The sequence below is a fragment of the Oxyura jamaicensis genome, chromosome 3, assembly GCF_011077185.1.
Source record: "Oxyura jamaicensis isolate SHBP4307 breed ruddy duck chromosome 3, BPBGC_Ojam_1.0, whole genome shotgun sequence".
In the NCBI taxonomy this organism is placed as follows: domain Eukaryota; kingdom Metazoa; phylum Chordata; class Aves; order Anseriformes; family Anatidae; genus Oxyura; species Oxyura jamaicensis.
The window spans coordinates 46,670,134-46,692,836 of NC_048895.1; the positions used below are offsets into that span (position 1 = coordinate 46,670,134).

At 37.9% G+C, this 22,703-nt stretch overlaps 1 protein-coding gene across 13 annotated transcripts in view; it reads right to left on the bottom strand.

Annotated features, from left to right (window-relative positions):
* Nucleotides 1–5,700: 5,700 nt before the first annotated feature.
* Nucleotides 5,701–22,703, bottom strand: part of QKI (QKI, KH domain containing RNA binding) — a 157,808-nt gene continuing 140,805 nt past the window's right edge. For 7 of the 13 annotated variants that reach the window (XM_035323015.1, XM_035323006.1, XM_035323008.1 and 4 more), the window contains 2 exons: nt 20,280–20,354; nt 9,273–15,672 (listed from right to left, as the gene is read on the bottom strand). In XM_035323015.1, the coding sequence (XP_035178906.1) occupies nt 15,656–15,672; nt 20,280–20,354 (92 nt within the window). In that variant the 3' untranslated portion in view covers nt 9,273–15,655. Of the gene's footprint in view, nt 7,022–9,272; nt 15,673–16,216; nt 21,126–22,703 lie in introns of those variants that run through there. The other 6 variants (XM_035323010.1, XM_035323014.1, XM_035323007.1 and 3 more) reach the window with 5 other exon arrangements.

Below are 22,703 nucleotides of genomic sequence, written 5' to 3' on the forward strand. Positions count from 1 at the left end.
GTCAGGCTCTCCACCCATTATAGGTCTCTTTTGAAAGCTTTTAACTATAAGAGGGTTTATGTGTGTGTGTTTTTAATAGCTTGGAGCTATAAGAGCTCAAAGTTCCTAACACCTGAAACTATTTTCAGTACAGCCCATCGTGGATGAAAGCACAGCTGGCTGTGGAGGCCTCATGGATCATTTCACTTGCAGGGTTAGAAGAGCAGCCTGTGCTATAACTGTAGGCATGTAAATGGATCAAACTCCACTTCCCCAGCTACTCAGCAGCATTATGCTTACAGGGGGAAACAGCAGAGAATTAAAAGAGAAAGGAGAGCAAGGAGAGTAAATGAAGGATGGCAAGAAAGACATGAGGTGTTAGATGTCAGCTGCATTTATAAACTTCCATTATTAGCCTTCACTTTCATCCTCTTCACATCCAAATCAAAGTGCTTTGTCTTTGGGTAGAGTGCCGCGCATGCAGAGGAAGCAGCTGGCAGCACACAGCGGTGCAGCTTTCCACAAGCAGCCAGCCCAGCCCATGTCCTGCGTTCAGACCAGAGGCAAACCGCATTCATAACCCCGACATGCCAGTACCACCGGTGGAGTATAAAGCCGGGCCACGACATGGAGGTCATGGCGCTGAGGGGAGCGGGAGGTGGCGGTGAAGCCTGTGAGGTGGCGGGATGAGCACTGTCCCACCTTGCAGCCTGGGCACGGGGCCCTACCTTGTGCCACCCACAGGAGTGCAAGGCCATGGGCTTCCCTGCAAGATGTCCGTGCCCTCTGCCTGACTGCCACGTACCAGCCCAGCCAGGCCTGTGTGCATGGGAGGAAGGGAGAGAGGGTCCTGCAGCTGAAGTCCTGGTGGTGAGGGGTAGGTAGGGTAAGAGAGGGTTATGCAAATAAAAACCAATTCTGCAGGTTTGGAGGAAAACGCCGAGTATGCAAATGAGAAATCATGGGGAACTTCCTGATTACTTGCACTGCATGTTTGTGGGTTCATACATACGGCAAAAGTGTTTCTTCCATTAGCAAGACTTGCTTTAAAACTACTGTCCCAGCGTCTCCTCTGCCTACACTGTGGCATTGAGGCACACCAAGGCTGCAGGTTGACTTGGAGTCTCAAGTGAAGAAAAAAGGAGACAGGCAGGTCAGTGCTTTTGGTGTTGCTCTGTAGGCTGACTCACAGCTGGGTTACAAAGCCAGGTAGATGAGGATTACTCACTGCTTTTTTTCAGCTGATCAGAGCTCAGCTGTTTCCAAAACCAGAGTTGGCAATTGTCATCTTTGCAAGCTAAGGACGGGCTGCACCTGCAGGTGGACTCATGACCACTGTTTGGACACGTACAAGTCATTCTACGTGGTGAGACACCACTATGTGAGACTCTGCGAGATACCACAGGCTGCAGGATGGCTAGGAGAGATGTACTGGCTGTTCTGCTCTTGTTGTAGACATCTTCGTACCTTTAAAATTCAGGGTGTGCATTCCTCACATGTTGACACCCATCTCTCAGAAATGGTACGTGCTGAATGACAACTGGGTGGCAGAGGCTGAGAAAAGTTTTTCTGCTCCGCTCCAAATATTACAAAGCAGGCACCTGGAGTTCTCTAGTGCCTCTTTCTCTGCTTTAATAATATGTGCTTCAACCTTCACTTGTCTCCTCCACCTCTCAAGTCGATGTGGAACTGCCATTTTAAAAGGCACTGGTTTGGGCACTACATTGCTGACTTCTGCACTTGGGCAAAATTGCTCCAGAAATCAGAAACCACTGGCAGATCAATATTCAATAAACTTGTATTGAACTGTACGGTCACTATTGTCCTTGTGCCTCTCTGTGTTCTTGGCAATCACTACAAACTTAAAAATACCTACTCATGACTATACTTTCACCACACTGACTTACTAAAATAGCTCCCATATGGCAAACACTTTCATGATTGCTTCCCTCTCTCCGGCCGCATTGCTCGTCCAGCAGCTGCTCCTTTGGTTGTCAGACCATCACGGCACCACACCACCGACCTCTCCTATGTCTGGCAGGGAGCTAGGAAGCATTTGCGTATTTCCACACAATGGAAACATCATTATCTTTAGTATTATGGATGTTAGAGAGTCGGTAGAGAAAGGAAAGGAGATTTCTGCCAAAAATACATTCTACAGTTCTTAAAAAAACTTCATGTTTCAAGCATTAATTCAGCCTCCAATTATTAGGGAGAAGGGCAAGATTACTCTAGAAGACATGGGCACTACAGCTGCCAGTTGGAAGACCTTTGGGCCTGCCTGCAACAAATTACAACAAAACTTCTGGTGGATGGAAGTGTATCTTATTTAAAAGGATGGCTTAAGCAAAACTAGTAGGAGGGGCAGAGAAGGGGAGAAAACGTCTGATCAGGAATTGTTCTTAATCTACGGAGGAGCAGCTGATGCCTTAAGAGATCCAAGAATGCTGTTTCTCAAGTCATAAGCATAACACCAAACACAGCAGATCTGCATTCAGGCCACCAAAAGAGAAACCTCATGAAGCAAGCAGGTGGGATTGATTTCAGTGCAAGGATGATGTGTCTCTCTTAAATTATCCACTTTCTTTTCAAAAAGACTCTTGCAGCAGGCAGGGATCAAGTAATTACTCTGCCCCTGTTCACAAGATATCTCAGAATAGTAACGGACCACACACCCAGGAGATGATTAAAGGAAGTCAGAGGTCAGGAACACAGAAAAGCTTGTGATACAGAAGAGAAGATTTGCATGGCCATTAATATTTCATGACTTAGCAGCCATGTCACTCAGAACAAGTATCTGCACAATAAAGGAGGATTGTCTGCTGTCAGGTTGCATATTTCAAGACATACCTGAGTCATAAAGGCATTATTTATGTGCCTCTACCCATGGGCGGAATGCAAAAGCCTCCTGGTTCTTGTACCTCTCCGAGGGCAAACTGGGAGCCCTGGCTGAGGGCTCAGCAGGGCTTGACGCGGGGCTCTGCCCCGTGCTACACCTCCACACGGGGTGAGCTTCAGCCTAAAGCCAAAGCATACGAGGTATGTTTCTGACTGCAGGCACATTAGACCCCATACAAAGGAGGAGGAGCTGCGCTATTGGTACGTCTCTTCAACCATTATTCCAACCCATGAAACAAAAGTGCTATTTATATGCAAGTGTATAGGTAGCAGTACAGGCAGAAGACTGTGTTTGCTGCCCATTATAGACACATCAAAGCTGGCAATTAAACCTGGAAAAAAAAAAAAAAAAAAAGAGAGAAACCATAAATTACTACTTTTCTTTTCCCTCAGTGAAAAGAGCAAGATGTGTCATGGATTAAAAACAGAAGCATTTCATCCCAGCGTTTCAGCAATTATCCTCCATGAGATTTTATTCTGAGCAAACCAAGCCTGCAGTAGCAGCAAAGCAGGTCCTCTCCTCTCACAAAATCAAACAAAGCTAGGAATTTTCCCTGCCTGCACATGCTTGTATGTGGCTGGAATAAGCATGGGGAGCATGTGGTAGGGCTGACTCACCGGCACAACCAGACTCTCCTGTTGCCGCCAGCCCCTGATGTAACTTTTTCCCTGCCTTTGCAAGTGGGTTCTCCCTTCCCAAACCTGCCAGCAGCAAGGTGACTTCGTGCAGAAGGAACCTGGGGAGCCAAAGACACGTTGCCAAGAGGCCCAGGGGGGTCCCTCAGAGGGACATGGCACGTCCGCATTGCTTGTCAGAGCTGCTGCTGCTCTAATTCTTCTAGTGTGTGTGTGCTGGGGGGAGGTGAAAAAAAGGGTGACAGAAAATGAAGAGCTGGAGAAAGGTCAAAAAAAAATAAGAAATCACAGCACCAGAATTGCACCCCGGTGTTTTACTGACAAGATGTGTAAGTCCTTTCCCAGATAATTTAAAGCCAAAATGAGACTTAATTGTGCCAGTCCTGATGGCCCAGTCTGCGTGCATTGCAAATTACTCACATGAGCAGCCCCACTGACTCCACCTGAAGTATTCTCAGACGTGCACAGTCTGGCTCACAGTGACTAGTGACAGCAAACTGTAAGGGGAGAAGGGATGACAAGGGTGAAATTGCTCTGAGGCAACATTATTTACTACTTCCCTCTCTCCTGAAACATCAGAAGTTTAACTATTTCATTCATTGTTTTAACTTCTGTTTTAAATCAGACACTTGCCAGAGTGGCAATCATTTATTCCAAAGTTTCCTCACATGGGGAAGTCAGGACGACAAATCTAGAGTAGGAGAAAATCCTAATTAATTTATATGATTTATTATCATCACTGTGATGTACATGACAACTAACATAACACAGGTGTTTAATTCAACAAGATAAAATCTTGAAAGACAACTGAGGAACTAAATCCCCGCTTCTCGCCTTCCACTGTACTGGGGCTGGCCAAGAGAAAGCGTTTGGTTGCCAGCTGACTTGTGGTTGAGCATGACCAAGAATAAATCAGCTAATATTGGGCTTTGTTGGGACTACTGGTATGACTGCTTAGATGATTTTGTTTGATACCTATCATCTGCTAACGAGAGCTCTTGCTTGAGAAATCCAAAGTATTGTCTCTCACAAACAGCATTTACCTTTTTATTTCAAAGGCAAAATTGGCATCCTAAATGTAGTTGTTCACAGCTACAAGCCTGAGGCCACAACCATTGTTGTTCTTACAGTAAATTTAATTATTTTAAAGCACTTCAGTTTCAAAAATCATACAGCAGTCTGAGAACTGAACAGCCAGAACCTCACGTGATGGCGTAAGAGATCTGGTGTTTTTATGTTGACTTGTTCTCAAACAAAGCCAAGGATGAGTGATACTAACAAAGTAAAAGGCAGCATCCAGAACACAGACAAGGATTTTTAAAAAGTTAACTGATTTTTAAGCTCAGATCTCAAATGAAGAAGGTGTATTTCACAAGTATCCTCTCCTACATCCAGTGACACTTGCACACCCTCACTGAACAGAAATGCAGAACGCTGCCTCAATGCATCCTTTCCAGCCCCTTGAGTTCACCATGTATTTTAATAGATCTGTATTTGTAAAGGGCATCATGTATTAAACCACCACTGTGTTGTAACTGGATTGGGATAACTCTACTCCAGTTAGTCAAAAGCTCAAAACAGTGCAACCTGAGTGCACCAACATCACTCAGAGTATCCACGTGCTAGACTCTTCAGCACACTGTCAACACTGACAAAGACTCAGGGCGGCCATGCCTTTTCCTGAAAAGCAGTAGAAAATTTAAGCAATCTTGGTATTTTGCCATCAGATGACAGTAACAATCCAACAAGTAGAATGTGATGCATTTGATACTCTTGTACTATATCACGTCTGTCTCATCTCCCACATCACACCTGCAAATTCCGACTCCCATCAATGCAATAGGCCAGCCTATTCTGCAGGCCCTCTCAAGCACAGTGGCTATCCCCACTTTTACGTTCCCCCGGCTAAGAGACAAAGAAATGCTGGTGCCTGTAGCTGCACCTGTGTCCCTTCAGCTCTCCTCAGCCACGCCGGCAGTGGGAACCTGTAACGCAGCTCAGCCCATCTGCAGAGCCTGCGGCACAGAGAAAGCGATGGGCACGAATCAAGCCAAAGCAAGCGACGGCCATCTCTGGTGCTGCTGATACCCACTGAGCTGATTTGGTCTGAGAGTACGACTCGGCTGGTTGAGAAGACTGCACGATCTTTTTATTCTGCGGGCATGGCTAAGTAAGAAGTCAAAGTTATTTTGTTTTGCTTACATCCTTTATTTTTAAGTACATTCAAGATCGCAAGACACTCGGACACCATGCAAGAGAGTGCTCGGCTCTGTTCTGCCTGAGCATTTCAGTCTTGAATGCAGTTATCCACATCTGCTGCTGCTAGGGTGCTCCTACCAACCTCACTTCACAGACATGGAGCTGAGGTACACAGGTTCAGAACAAAACCCACAAAGGCACTTGGGTGAAACAGCCCTGAGCTTCTGCATGGAGAACTGGGAGGGGAGTTCAAGAGTGAAGCTGAGCAAGGCCCACAGATGTTGCATCTGCGTAGCGTGACCAGGGACATACCCAAGCAGCTCAGCCACTGAAGGGGTGACTGTGTGTGTGCTGAGCAACTAGGACATGTTGACCAGCATGTCCTGCTCTGCTCTCGAGCAAGCATGTCTAAGTGTACCACCAATTTTCTTTTCACTGTTGTTAATGTGGACAAAATAAGGTAAGGTGATAGTGCTTTCTCTTATGGAACAACGTAACATGACTTTGCTATTGAAAACCTAGGTAATCACACTCTCACTATTTCAGTATCTGGACAAGGGTTAATTCCTGCTCCTGGTGGCTGTTTTTCTGGATGTGGCTGCAAGGCTCCTGCCCAAAGTTGTACAAATCGTCAGTGGTGGAAGAAACATCTCAGACCCAAGTGCGCCAAGTGTTCAGTTTGTGTCCTCGTCACCAAGACATTCTTCCTCCTTCTGCTTGGATTGAGTCATACCTGTTATGCAGGCTTTCTAAAAAGTCTCACAGTGCAAATTCTGATTTAGACCTGAAGTCTTGGTTGCAGTCTTTCTCTGTGTTTTTAAGTGACCTGTACCACCTGGCCATCCTAACAAAGGTAAACTTTGCCTATGAAGCATAAGACAGCACAGGGGAGGCAGGGCAGAACCTCAGAAGAAAATAATGTGAAATTCAAATTAGGCTGAAGAAGGGAAAGATTTCCGATAGAGAAATTAACAAGTTTGATTAAGATAACAGGGAGATACGGCAAATCAACTCTTCAAGGACTGAAATAATTTCAATTTTCTTCACTTAAAATTTGAATCTGTAGTCTCTGATGAACTTCTTGTCAACATAGGCTGGGCTTCTTGACAATGCTGCTCTTCTTTACGTTTGTCTTCTCCACCTGGCTCATATGAAGTCCAAATTATCTTTATTAAATCTGTTCAGGACAGCATTCAAAGCTCTGACATGATTGTATTCTTTATCTTCTTTCAATCCACATAGGTATAAATTTCCTATTTTCTCTCAGAAACAAAGCTGAACTCCACAGAAGATCTGCTTCATTCATTGCCTTTCAGGGAAAGAATCAAAATGGTCTCATCACTAAGGTTATATGGAAAACATCATCCAAGAGCATGCAAGTAACAGCCCTGTGGCCTCCTTTGCCTTGTAGTACTGGATCCACTCTATCAATGATCCAGAGATGTACCAGAGTAGTATGCATGTGAAGGTCTTCAGATCGCAACCATGTTAAAAATAAGACATGGATATTGCCATGCTAATTAACATATAATATCTCAGAATTGGTAGAAGACGTTTATGCTTTTGGAGATTAACAGGTAGGCTAACAAAGAAACTAGGTTCTCTGCACCCCAGTTTTACCTCGTATTACGCAATGACTGTGGCCAAGGCCTTAAAGCATTCCTTTTAAGAAGGCCGTGCTCCAGAAAGAGGCATATTCAGTACTGATTAGCAGTATCTTGTCATTTCACAATCGAAACCGTACAAGGTACAGTCTCAGTCACATGAAAACCACCTTGTCTACTGCTACAAATTATCCAGCAACAGATCATGGAAATCATAGTTCAAAAGGTGCACATAACTAATAAGATAAATATTACACTAGTATTACATTGTGCATTTCTACTGCACGCAATACTTTGAGACTCCAAAATAGCTACGCTAGTACCTTTATTACACAGCAATACATTTCCCATAATAGTTTTGCTTACTCAACCTGCCTTTTTACTGTACTTGCTTCAATTTAAAAAATAATCCTTTAAAACACTGCCCTACAAAGTAGACTGATTGATCTTCAAAAGACTATGAAAGCAAACCAGAAGTAACACCAAGACAAATCAATTGCTTCATTGACTATGGCAAGAGGACCTGGGACCCTCTTAGTTTCAGGAAGTAGAAGTACCACCTGTTTAAGAAAGACCACCCTCATTGTACTGAAAGTCAACAGAATTCACTCAGAAAAGGTCCCAATAACAAAAGTCACTTATCTGCTTAGCCTTTTGCCTGCATAAGTGATTGACAAATATATATATATATATATATTGATTTCATTGGCATTTCATTTAGAAAATTTAATTTACTGATGAGCTGCTGAAATGATGCAACATTGAGAGATGTGCCTGTATTTGGTATCTTTTCTTGAACCTTGCCTCTGAGTTTATTCAGTTTACTATTCAAAGGAGTCAACCTTGCTTGCTGCTGGATAGAAACGCTAAAAATGTAGTGGCAGAAATGCAAAATGGCTAGTGTACTACCATACTATTTTATAACGAAGACTTTAAAAGGTATCATTTGGGGATTTACCTTTTATCATGTTTAATTTTTAGGAGAACGAAACTCAACATGAACTAGTTGTCAGTTGCCTAGTTTTTGACTTCAAACTTGTTAGAGATACTAGGAAAGCAATTAGTTGATATTACTACTTTTACTGGTAGACCTGAATGGCAAAGTGAAAGGCGTTATTTCAGACACTGCATTTTACACTCTCCAGCAATAAAATACACTCCGTATTTTGACACTCACGATGGAAGAAATCTTTGAATGCTAATTCTGACAAATTTTTCATCCCTCCTAGAACAGTGTGAGACAGGACATGTACCCAAATGTTGGTATTTAGCCTCCCCTGCCCTATTCTACCAGACTTCTACAGATGTCACATTTAGCTTTACCTATCGTATGTGTACTTCTAAAACACACAAAATAAACAGCGTAAGGTAGGAGGATTTTTTTTTTTTTTTTTTTTTTTTTTTTTAAAGCAAACAGCAGCATTGGTAAATAAATTACCTCAAAATATATCTAGATATTATCACATACATATTCATGAAAATATTAAAACACAATTTCTACTCCAGAGTATGTTTCTCACTAGATCCACACTATCTGGGATGACAAATTATTATCCTCATTTCCTATTGTAACCAGAATAAACTAAAAACACTATGTTAGCTTTAGTACAAAGTACTTCTTCTCTTCCTTATTAGCTCTAACACTTGTTACAGTGATGCTTACAGAACTATAACATCCTCATCATCACTTGGTCATCTCCAAGAAATTAATAAAATTGATGCAACTATAAATCTATCATGCAAATGTGTATTGTGTGTTTATGATAAGTAATGCATACTTGCTTCATTTACAGTTATAGACAACACAACATATCCATTAAGCAAATGTAAAGCAAAAAAAAAAAAAAACACAAAACAAACAAACAAAAATCCTGTTAATCAGATGATAATGAAAATTTGTCTCTTCAACAAACACCTCTCATAACAGTGCTAAAAGCATTAATGAAAATTGAAGTGTGAAAAATGTACATTCTTTATTCTGCTGTTTAGATACAGAATAAAATTTAATTTTTTCAGAAAATAATACTATAGCTACAGCTTTGGGAGCTGTCAATTTGCTTTTGAGGATAAAGTACATGCACTTTTTTCCAGTTATTTTATTGCACATAATGTACAGTCATAATTGGTGTTTTATTTACATGTGTTTTGGCAATGTCCATGTTTTTTCCCCCTCAGAATACATTATTTTGCACAAACAAAACCTTAAATGTTTCACACAAACTGCCATAATACAAGTAGAAGCATATATGTATATATGTATTTCTTTTTAAATTAATTAATTGAAGAGTTTCAGATCTCAGCAAATCCTTGCCTTGGGAGTCAAGATTCCTCCCGGTTAGCCTGTTGTCGGAGACGGACGTCCGGACTGCTGGCACCAAGAAATGGGCACTGCAAGGACCCACCCGCTGCGCCCCCCGCCCGCTCCTATGCAGAACCGTACCACCTGCAATTAGTGCGCAGGCACACAGAAGGAAGAGCACTGTACTTGTGTTAACCAGTTTGATTCAACATTGATCACCATGTGTTAACGTTATGGCTTGTGTTATTTGAACAGTATTCCATTAATAGGGTTTTAGAAAAATGTATCAAGTATATTAAAAACAAATTCCAGTAACAATTATGTACTTTCACCCTAGGAATGTGTTATTCAGATTTCATCTGCACAACATGCTATTTATGACGACTGCAATTGTTACCCAGATACAAAGAACTAGGTCTCATATACTCGTATGTTTCTCCCAAGTTAGTGATTTCTTAATGGGCAGCAACACACTTCAATGCTTCCCTGCATTATCAGGGCAGAAAACTTTTTAGTGGTCCCTCTTGGAGAGTCCATCTTGGAATAAACTGTTATATGCATTTGTTTTTTTACATGCTTTTTAAAGATGTGTTCAAATAAAATATAAAAATCATCAGTATACACTGAGCACATGTTCATTAAAAATCTTTGAAAGATATCCCTGAAGACTCTTTATGAAGTATTTTCTAGATTGGTAGCACAGAAAAAAAAATATTGGAGAAGTAAAATTTGTTATAATTTGGTTCAACAGTTCACTTAAGAAATCAATAGCAATTCTGAGATTTCATTTTAAAAGGTTCTGTGGTGTTTTTGTTTACATTCTGAGCTACTTAAAAAAAAAAGTTTATCCTAAGATTAATCCACTGTATTTGATGGACCAGCAACTCTCTACTTAACTTGAATGTATGAGCTTTCAAATGTAAAGACAATTTAATCCCAAAATAGAAACAAAGAAAAAAAACAACCTAGCTCCAATGATGTAGCAATATTGAAACCATCCTCAAGTTCGGTTCTAAAAATAGCCTGTGTCTTTCCTATAAGCAGGCAAAGTATAAAGTAGTTAAATTTTCAGACAGGCACTTAGGTAAACTGAGAAATGCATTTGGTGGTCAACAGCAATGAGCATAAAATTTTGATTTTTTTTTTTCTTTCCTTCAGCTTTAAAGTACTTCAAAATTTAAGGCAATTTTCACTACTTTAAAGAATGAGATGAAAATGCACTGTGAACAATGTATGACAGTAGTTCATAACTAATAAAAATAGAAAACATAAAAAATACTGCAAAAACGCAGTAGCTTTAGAACTATTTTTCAATATAGAGCATTATTAGTTTGCCATATTTGAATAGTTTCACTTACACCAGAGAATACTTCAGAGTTTAAATGCATGCCTCTGATGAAATATTTTAATAATATAAACTAGTGGATCTGCAATGACACCTGTGCCATTACCTAATCAAAAGGTCTCAACATTATCTGTTTTTTTCTCCACCATCTAACTGTGACTGACTTTTGGGATAACACTATATTCACGATCTGTTTTTATTTCTGTACAAGTGAAACTATTCTAAATGCATTGATATTCTAGCTGTACCTAAACACTTTTGTAAAACAAACAAAAAAGTACACACTATTATAAAACAAACGTCTTCATCACAGCTAACCTATTTTTCCTCCATAAAATAAAGATACATTCTATTTTAATTATTACATATAAGAACTTCTTAAAGTTTTCTATCACATAGATTTCAAGATGTGTAGTTTGAAACATCATAAATTAAAGGTTCTGAACAAATGCAAAGCCTCATTGCCTCATTGTCTGAATTTTTTTTGTGCTATCTACATAAAAAAATGGGGTCTCACAAAAACTGCGGGTATCTGAAGAGTAATCTACATCAATGATTTCCCTTGACATTCACTATAACTGTCCCCTTAAGATTACAAATCCAGGCTACGTAAAGGAGCCTCAGACAACAGAAGGTTTGAGAGAGAAATGTTTCTGTAAAAATAATCTGCATAGAGGTACAATCAAAACAGCATCTTCGCCATTTCAATTCCCTGCATTCGTGTTGCTACAGTCATCCACAGGGACAAAGATTACATAAAGGCAGCCCTGGAATTTGAAATGGCTCTTGCTCAGTAATTTAGTGAAAGGTGTGTTTTTGTACTTTCTGCAGTCATTACGAAATGATCCAGTCTGACCTTTGGCTTACAGAAATTGTACTCCCCTGAGCTATGCAATACTGATAGACTATTGCAGAAGTACAAAAAAAAAATACATAAAAATAGCATGGCATGAAGAAAATAAGGCACTTTTGGCAAGGAAAAAAATAAGATTTTGTATTTCAATTCATGGTAATTACATCTAGATGTATTTTGTGCTTGGAAATATCCCGCAATGCAACAGGTGCCCAAACCAACACCTCCCAGATTGCCGAGATTAACTGCAACCTCTGAATGGTTCAACAAAGAATCAAACTGGTTTCTGTACACCATCATGATTTTCCAATACATTGCCATCTTTGCTCTTTTGCTGTGAGCTGAGAGTAATTATTTTAGAGAAAGAAAAAGAAAGTGTGGAATTAGTAATGCAGATGCTGAAAGGCAAGTGGCAAGACTCTACAAGAAGAATGCCTCAAAAAAAAAAAAAATTTGCTACTTTGTTCCCGTATCTACTGGCACCTATTCCCCAAGGTAAAAGGCCAGGATGACCAAAGCCAACTTAATAGTAGTGTGCAGAATGTCAGCCGACAAACAACATAAAAACAAGTCACGTTGTGTTATCTGTGGTCACGTTCTTCAGGGTTAGTCCAGTAACTCAAGACTTTACATTCTTCCGTCTTTATTTGTTTACTTTAATTAAACATGTAATGGTTAATAAACAGACATAGTCCAGAGTTAGTAGGTTGGTATTATAACATTTATTAAAATAATGCTATGGGTTAATAGAAACAGCAAAGAACCAAAGAATTAAAATGCAAGCTATGTAAAAACCCAACTAAAACCCAAATATGTCTAATGTATTCATCCAGTAGCTAACTAAAAGCCCAAGAAAGACAACACTCCCAATATAATAAAGTACTGCAAAACAATTGGCAATTTTTCAGTTATCAAAATTGTGGGTTTTGCATTTTGTATCCTTTTTTTTTTTCTCAATCAGGAAAAAAATTCTTTTGAATGTTATATAACATACATATAAAACAAGATAGAAAAATACATTATAAACTTGTAACAATGGCTGTAAATACATTATCTTACATGTTTCTCATAGGCAATAGGTTGGTTATGGTACATACATAGCATGAAACTACTAAGATAATAAAGAATAGACAAATACATGTCATCTGTACGGTTACATACAAGCGACACTCCCATCTACCCACTCTAAAAAAAATTACATAATACTGTCAGAAAGAAGTCTTAAAACTACTTATTTTAATAAAGAAAAAGTCATTAAAGAATGATAATACTGAGAACCAAGGCATTCAGAGATTTCAAAAGTCATGCTTTTTTTTTTAAGTTGATCCAAAATTTTGTCAACTAAGTTTTTAGAAGTTTGTTCAGAGCAAACATTACTTTCACATGTCACACATCTGTTTCATACACTTCCCCCCCATCCCCAATAAAAGACCTTTGATAAACATCTAAAAATGTCCAGGTTTTATCATAGTTGAGATGAAACTGGATCAAATACTGGTATTGTTTTAGCAAATCTCTCTTCAAATGTTCGAGTGTCGCAAGTTTATTCAACCAACCAACCAAAAAAAAAAAATCAAAATGGCACAGCATATACTGTAAGTAAAATCAACACAACTGTATGTGTAACAGGAAGACAAAGCCGGTGGCACAATAAACAAAAAGCTAGCTGAATATGAAAGGATGAATGTCTATTGCATAGTAAATAAACTGATAATTATTTCCAGGTGAAACAAGATGTTAGATGAGGTCACCATGCAGGTGCTTAAAAATGTAAGCCCTCTTAGCTTACTATTGACCTTTCATTTGGAAGCTGTGAAGATTTGCAGGAGGAGAATAAGTTGACGAGAAGGGGAGTAAAGTTATCACCTGATATTTGCCAAGTTTAGTTTTGAGCCCCACACAAAGTAATACTTAATGTTTTTAGAATTAAATACTGTGCGTTCAACAGCTTCAACTCCTGTGATTGCCCAGCTACATAAATCTCATGTGGAAGCGAGGGTTAAAAATACAGTATAGCTGGGCTTCAAACAACTAACTGATGTCCCTCTCCTGCTTATCTTACAAAGGAAAGCCAGTAGGCAGATCTAACATTAATAATAATAAAAAAAAAAAAGCTGAAAAATAAGTAACTTGCATACTGTTTGACACTGCAGGAGCTGCTTACAAAAACTGGGAACATGCTCAGATCATAACTGAGGACTAGCTAAGCACTTTCAATTTCATTATCTGCAGAACACCAGTTTTTCTGGATGACTGTAGTCTGCTATGTCTGATGCAACCAAAAATCAAGAAAACTCATCGCCATCCCTGAACAAAAATGAAATAGTTCCAGCTCTACAAACATTTCTCAGCTAATAGTCTAATTTAGAATGAGACAGTCTGTAACACAGAACCCTTTGGTTTACATTGCACAAGTACTGTATTAGCTCTGATTTGAAAAGTAGAGTTGTGGAAATAATGATGGGCTGGACTGACAAAACCTTAGCAAATAGTTTCCATAACACATTTTTGGCAAAGTCACATCACACTAATATGGCAAAAATCAGGTAATTAATATGGTCAACTCATCATTTGTCTTTCCTCACAGCTTCTTTTCACATACTGGGCGACTGAGTGGCATGCAGTAACTTGTCTGAGGGAGAAGCTGATTATACAAGACATTTGACTAAATGACCATGAAGAAAATAAGGCACTTCCTTTTCTTTAGACTTATTCCAATACTTAAAAAATAAAAAAGAAAGACTAAAAGGCTCTTTTGGTCTTTTGTTTCTTGACAACCACCAGAAAAAATCATTTAATGAAATAAAGGGTTTCTTTGTTCTTTTTTTCTTTTTTTTTATAACACTTGAAAGTATAAAATGCTACATTTCCAAAAATATATTTTTTTCTGCACCAGCACCCTTGTATAGTAAAAGTATCTACTTTTTTTTGTTCATTTTGTTTCAATGCACTACACTTTATCTACAATTTCGTTACATGTATACAGCAAATAGGCAAGCATGGCTTTTACATCCTTAATGAATTTTTTTTCTATACAGGGAGGTTTAAAAAAAATATTTGAACAGTTTGCCCAGTAATGTGACACATAATGCATGTACCTTGTTCTCATGTAATCTTCTGAGGAGATTAAAGTATGGTTAAAATAATTTAAACTCGGATTCGCTTTCATAGTGTTGCTGTTTTGTTCTCTGCATTAACATAGTTCTGAAAATTCATTGTGATCTGTATCTCATGGCACGCTTTCTTTTAAAACATCCAATTTGGCAGGCAATAGAAAAAAGGCTGCAACTTTGGCCCTTTGAGGGCACTGGTAGTGACTAAACAGCACGTCAAATTTTGAATACTTTTTGGAATCCCTTCACCAATGACATCCCTGACCAAAGGTTCATGCATGATGCATCATCACACAGTACATTCAGAGAGAGCTCGGACTTCTTTTTTGAGAAGAAAAATATTCCTAGAAGTCTCTCACAGTAACTGCCTCTGTCATCGGTAGTTAAGGGACATCTGTCTCCATCTCGCGCGAGGCCTCCTTACCGTTCGCTTGGGGCGGGACGCTAGAGGATGATCAGTGCGGAGGGATGAATTGGACCTTATTGCTTTACTACTATTCAGTGCAGGTTCTAGAACCACTTTCACCCAGACAGGAGAACACAAAAAAGCGGAGTTGGAGGACAACAATTTCTTTGTCTGTTTTGTTAGATGGTAAGACGAACGGACAAGTGCCCCAGCTCGCTGCACTGAAGACAGGCAAGCAAAGGCGATTACCAGTTAACTGATCAGCAGGCAGGCATGGTCAGGTCATCATTGGGTGAAGAGTTCAGAGGTCAGAAGGTCATAGGTTAGTTGCCGGTGGCGGCTGGGTGGTTAGGAACAAAAAAAAACAAAACAAAAAAAGAAAGAAAAGATAGAGAAGAGATTAGTTCCAGCTAGTGACGGCTTAATGACAACATGAAAACTAATCACAACTAATAAAAAACAAGCATGTTTAATTCTGACATACTGATCGACACCATCTACGGAATGCAATAAAATCATGACAGCCCTCCATCATGATTTGGACACGGGAAGGAGAAGCCCGCTCCCACAAAACCGGTTAACAGGAGAAATAGAGATAAAATACGACTAACGACTAATGGTTAGTAGCAGTCGATGAAGGAAATTGGAAAACAACGAACGATGAACAGTTTTGGAACTCGGTCGGAAGAATTTGGAAACAACAGTCAGTGCACGGCATCAGTATCTGACTGCTATTAAGCATTAGTACCTCCCCAGGTGCAAGCATTAAGCAACTATTAATGATGGATGTGATTATTAATAACTGGTTGTTAAGAGAAATGGATCTGAGGGGTTCTCAACTTACAGAAACAATTTGCTTCAACAAACTAGGGGCCAAACAAGGGTTTTTTGTTCAATAAATTTTTTATTGCCTTTCATTTATTCTATTTACAAACAACATGGAATTTCTTGGCCTCATGATACAAAGCAGTACTAAACTGTAGTCTAGCAACGTAGGCATCATCATGGGAACCAGGAAACGCTAAGCCTACTACTTTAGCCAGCATCTTCCCGTTCCAAATACTACTATTTTACACATATAGGACACTTATAAAATGCACTTGCATGTAAACACTGTAAAAGTCCTGCCATTTTAAATTCTATACTTAAAAAGCTCTAAGTACATCAAAAAATAGAGAAAATATCTAATCGATACTAATAAGGCATTTTAAAACTACAAACAGCTCTCTTTATTCATTTTCAAAGCTAATACTCTGCAAATACAATAAAATCTGACATTTCATATACATTCCTGCTTTATATTTTTATATTTTAAAAGAAGCCACCTGTAAATACTATTTTCTTTTGCAAAAAAAAACAACAAAACAAAAAAAAAAACAAAACCCAAAAACACAAACAAATTACAGTAAAACATAAAAAAGTTCTCAAGTGGAAAGTTATCATTCCCAATGTTCTTGAGCTGTTCCTTCTTTAATCATTCTCTCACATTCTCCTTCACCAAACTTGGTCCACTTAACAGTAGTATGATTTTTTTTTTCATTTTTATTTTTTAAGACTCATTCAACAGCTTAATCATAGCTAATAAATTCTGAGGTTGATAAAGTTTTTGTACTGTTGCCATTTTGACTAAGGCAGAGGAGATGAAAGTGAGAAAGGTACTCAGTGCAAAGTCAGATTTGTGCCATTTCATAAAATGAAGTCCAGTAGGTGTAATATTCACAGATAGCATTGATTTAGCAATCTTTCTTGTGGGTTGATTTACCTTCACATAACAAAGATGGCCTATCATTTACGATACAGTTCATAAACACTAAAAAAAATTACTACTGTAACATAAATGAGACCACATGCTCCCTGATTTTTTTCAGAATCATGCTAGGTGGGATTTGTTTAAATTAAACGGCTGTTTCAAAAAATAAGCAAAAATAAAAATAAATATTCATGTGGCACAATCTCACCACTTTACAGGTATACTAGAAACAAAGACTCTTAAAGCATTTTGATACTGATTACAATTTTGATTAAATTGTATTAAAATTTATATATAAATTATGTGACAGTTGGTTTGGATAAAACATTCAAGAATATTCTCAGCATTATTATTTCTTGTGGATTTTATAATCAAAGCAAGCTACCTTTTAAAAATACCAGTACACCTGTGATACATCCTCTGCCAAGTCTCTGGCCTTCTACAGTACACACAGGTTTGTCAACTGTGCAACACCATTTACAGTTTATTACAATTAAATCAGTCAGTCTCTCTGTTATATGCAAATTCAATTTTGTATTATTTATAAACTGGGGTTTTATTCTTAGTTAAAATGAGCTATATTTTTCAACCCTTCACCAATTCTAAATGCTTAGTTGTAAGAGAAAAACATTTACACGTTTGGGGATTCTTGCTTTAAATGCAGTGCTTATCTCTAAAAAAAGAACTACGCAAAGAATAAAAACCTACTTAAAAAGTGAATGCAGTAGTACTACAAAGTCATCTGAAAATCAATTTGGAATTGAAACAACCAACTTTAGACCCAATGAATGGAAATATAATTTTAGCAACATTTAACTATATAAAAAAGTTTCTGCATTGAAAAAAAAATATTTCGGTTTGCTGACATTGTTTTTTTCATGACTATAGCTATAGAAGTGTATCAGTGACAGAACAACCTAGTAAATGAAGATAAAAATACTGATAGTAGATTAATTCTGCAAGATGAGTTTAACGCATTAAAGAATGTTTTACTGCTGAATCCTTTTGTGAAACTTAAACCTGTGCAGTGATAACCTACGATTTCAGATTCAAAATAAAATAAAATAATAGTTGTAAAATTAACTTTGTGTAAGGTTCTCAGTACACCTGGGTATTATTTAGATGAGACTAAAATAATATTCACCTGAAATATCAGCATGGTTTTCATGCAGAAAGGTAGAGGTATGCATGACTTATTCCATAGGAGATAAGCCATCTGTATTTATTTTTTAAATACAATGGACTTTCAATGTGGTTAGAGATGAACACTATATTATCAGAAAATGGCTATATTTTAAAAGAAGGTGAAATTAAACCAATACTTTTTTTTTTCCAGTGACTTGTAAGTGGCAACCCCAGACAAAACATCTAGGCCCTTCACAATGTATTTAAAATATGTTGACTAAATACTACAATGATCAAAGCAAAAATGGTCTATGCTTCCCCCAATCTGTTCTTTACCAGTGTATCTACTAGTTGTCTCAGTGAAGTATCTAACTAACCAATTAAGTAGTTTTTACTCACTGAAGCTACCACTGCAGATCAAGAACGACCTTTAGCAAAAACTCATTTTGAAACATCAAATTGAACTTTTAAAGAGAACTAAATCCTTAACACCCATCGCTCTTGTCAGAAGATAGGTTATAATCTCTTGTTTTCTTTTTTCTTTTTTTTCTTTTTGTCAACATGGGACCTTATTCTGACTCTGCCCTGTTGCCCAATGAGGAATGTTCAAGAAATGAGAACGAGCCAAAGGGCTGTAAATAGTGTGAGGTTCAAGAAGAATCAATCTTCTGGAAAACTTAAGTAGTGTCTTGTTACCACAGCTTTACATTTTTTGGTAAAGCAATGATTCGTACATATGAAAGATAAAAGTGTTACATAAACATAACAAGTATCCAGGAGGGCCCTTTAACTGTATTGACTGAAATCTGTGTCGTTTCTTGTAGTCAATTTATAGAAGGTTGCAAGAAGTGAAGTGTAGTCAGTGTTAGATGTCAGATCTGTCACCTGCATTTGGCTTTTGAGTATTACAATATCATGTAAGCCTGCACAGCACTAATTTTGATGAGAGCAGAATAATAATACTTGGCACATAACGCTTTGTGTCCTCAAAGCCCTGTACAAACAAGAACCCCCACAACACCCCTGTGAGGTAGGGAAGTATTATTATCCTTATTTTACAGATGGGAAAACATACACAGAGATTAAATGACTTGCTGAAACCCACACTGAGTCAGCATGAGGAATGGGATAAGAATTCAGGAGTTCCTGTGCTCAGCCCACACTGCTTCCTAGCCAATGTCAATAAACCGAAAATATCGCTTTTCTCAACAAGCTTAAATACTTCATTCAGGGGTCCAAAGGCATTGTGTTTGAGGAACAGGAGAAAAATGAAGATTTACTTTCCATTCAACAGTTAAAGAGATGCCCAAATATTGGATGTCATCTCACCAACAGGACTTCAAAAGTTGCTTCTCCTTCAGGTTACACGTTTTAGCAGCAAAAGGCAAATACCAGAAAATAGGTTTTGGTTAAAAAAAAAAAAAAAAAAAAAAAACACCCTCCACTCCACCACCCTTATTAATTCAAACTGAAACAACTTTTGAAGTATTATCTTCACAGCCCTTACCGTTCTGAATTCAGTTAGGTATCTGAGAACATGCATCCTCCTCATAATATACAGTACAGTGGCTCAAAAGTTTATTGGAAAAAAGGAATCTAAATCTTCAGATTTCTCCAGACACAGACAGGAGGCATTTATTCCTTTACTTCTTTCTCATTAAACAACCATCCATTCATTTTATTTTGCAACACCAATCTGATATTTCCACACCAATTAAAAGAACAAATGGGGCGGGGGGGCTGGCACAAATTAATCATTGCAGCACTGAATTCATAGTGTTTCCTGATGCAGATGGATTTTTAAATAGTTTTAAAAAGGGAATCTGTTATAACATTTATATTAAATATATGACGAAGTTTACATATTTAATTGAGCTAGGAAAGCCAGGTTTACAAGATTTTTAAAAAACCACAAGCATTCCCAAAGCTCTAAAATATTAACTGTTCAGTTTTTTGAGAAAAAAATAATGAATGGGTCAAAATATGGTATTTGGTTAACCAGCTGTGGTGTTGCAAATCTCATGTACACTCAAAGCACTTCTTACGAACGAGAACTGCAGAACTAAACTAACCTCGGTCTGCGGTCACAATCCTTTGGTAAGGATGGACACGCATATCGTGCCTTCGAACTTTAGTAGCCACCGCACCTAGTTAAATTGCAATTACCAAGACAAAGTTAGAAAACATTCAAAGAAAACATTAACAGCAGGTTTATCAAAATGGATTTAAATGATCATTAACTACAAAAGTTCATTTTAAGAAAAGCAACAAGTTAAGGCACAGTAGTTTCAAATCTTAACCTTAAGAAGTTTATCTGTGCAGATTAATATTGCATTTATTTTAAACATCCTGGCCTTAACCTGTTTAATCCATTCATTTACAATCCCAAAATTACAGTATTTCATGAAATCTATTAGACCCAAGCACATTTAAGCTTTACTAGTCACATATTCACTGAAGTGCCTTTCTTGCAGCAGGACTATTTTAAATAATGCCATCTTTTAATACTGACAATTATTTGCTAACCTTAAGATCACTTCCAGTTCTACCACAAAAAGAAAAGTTTTAAAGCAATTCTTCAAGCCTACAGATTGTGATTTTAAACTTTAAGTCAATAAGTATGAACTGCAATGAATTAGGTGATTAGTAAAGCAAACACTATATAGAACACTTAGCAGTCAGTATACTACTATACACTCATAAATTACAGCTACTCTGTAATAATAGGGGCTAATCCAAATTAATAGCACTATTTTATTTTAAATCTATGTGCAAAAAAAGTGCAAGTAAGTCACTGACTGCTAGGCCAAGCTTTTTTCAAGGCTGCTGAAACTAAGCATTTGTTAAGATTCAGATCTGATGAAGGATCAGTTTAAGACCGTTCTTGAATTCTTAGCCTTTCGTTGGGAAAGCCATACCTAAAGATAAAAGGAAGGGAATTAAAAGTTAGTCACCAACTAAAATTTGATCCCAACATCAATATCCCCCAAAATACTAACAGGGACAAATTTCTCTGTCATTTTTAACAGAACTATTTTAAGACATCTTAGAAGTCCACAAGAAAATGGACAAAATATAGCATATTATTCATGAGCGTGAGTGTATTACGAGGTAGAACTCAACCAAAACCTCATTTAATTCAATTCTCTATGCAATTGCTCAGATTATAGAGCACATGTATTAGTCATTGATTCTGGGCTACATAAACAGGGGTGTTGTGATTTTTTCCCCCTCTTTTCCTTTTTTTTTTTAGGTAAGTTTATTTAGACAGATCTGTTTTAGCTTCAGCTACCATTTCAGGAGTAATTCTCCCCTCCTCCCTTTTTATATAGAATTCTGTGAGAAATCAATGAAAGTTCCCTGCGTCATATTAATTTGTTACAATGGAATGATGCATTTCTTTACTTGATATTAACCAAATTCAAGAGAGGGGACTGTCACTAACTAACCAGCAACTGATAGCTACTGTGATGATGATGCCTGTAACTGCAATGTTACTCCAGGAGATATTGCAAGTGCCAGTAAGGAGTCACAGATTGGAGGTGGGGGAGCTGGGGAGAGCATGTACATGCTTGTGGGAAATAAAAGAATGATGACATTATCATATGGTCCCTGGATGTTGGCTATGGGATAATGAAAAACAACTTTAAGTTGCTCAAACACAGACCTACTACATACTTCTGCCCTACTAAAATTTTGTTAGTGGCTCACTAATTCTGAAAGGTAGAAGTCTGAAACACATTTTCTTTTTTACTGTATAATGCACACATACAGAGAACACAACTGTTCATTGTTTAAGTGAAACACTGATTTTTTGTGATACTTTCAACAAAATATTGACTTTGAACCTTATTGTCCAGTGTTCATTAGAGATGTTTAGAATCTGCGTAAATCAATAACTGCCACTGAACAAACTAAGATCAAAGTACTATAAAATCAACATCATGCAGCACCAAGGTCATATGCAGTTCAGAACAAACTAAAGAGAAAAGATTATTTATATTCTGCAGAGCGTGGGGAAAGAAGAAACTATTGGAACTGCTTGTTCCATATTGACCAGTTAACTGAATTGTCACGGCTGCTTTATCATTCTCTCCTTCATATAGGAAGCCAATGGCCTGAAATGTTGGGAATGATGGACATTTCAATCCAATGTATATAAAATAAGCCATCAGTAGTAAAGTTGCTGATTGTACCATCCTTTGCTCAGAACTTAAGCTTCCTTTACATTCACTGAAATTATTTTCTGCTTACAAAATGATTAACAGCTTTCCAACACTGAGGAGAGATTGATCAGATGTGTTCTAAATGTAGAAGCAAGAACCTAAGCAAACTGAAAAAAACACCTTTCAATTCTCTCCAGTTTGGCTACTAAAAAGATACAGCAAAACAGAAAAGTTCTCTCTTCCAAAGATTACTGGAAATTAATTTATGCTGAAGACACCACAAGCAAGTCAGGTATTTACTGGAGAACAAATTACATACAATAGATGTCA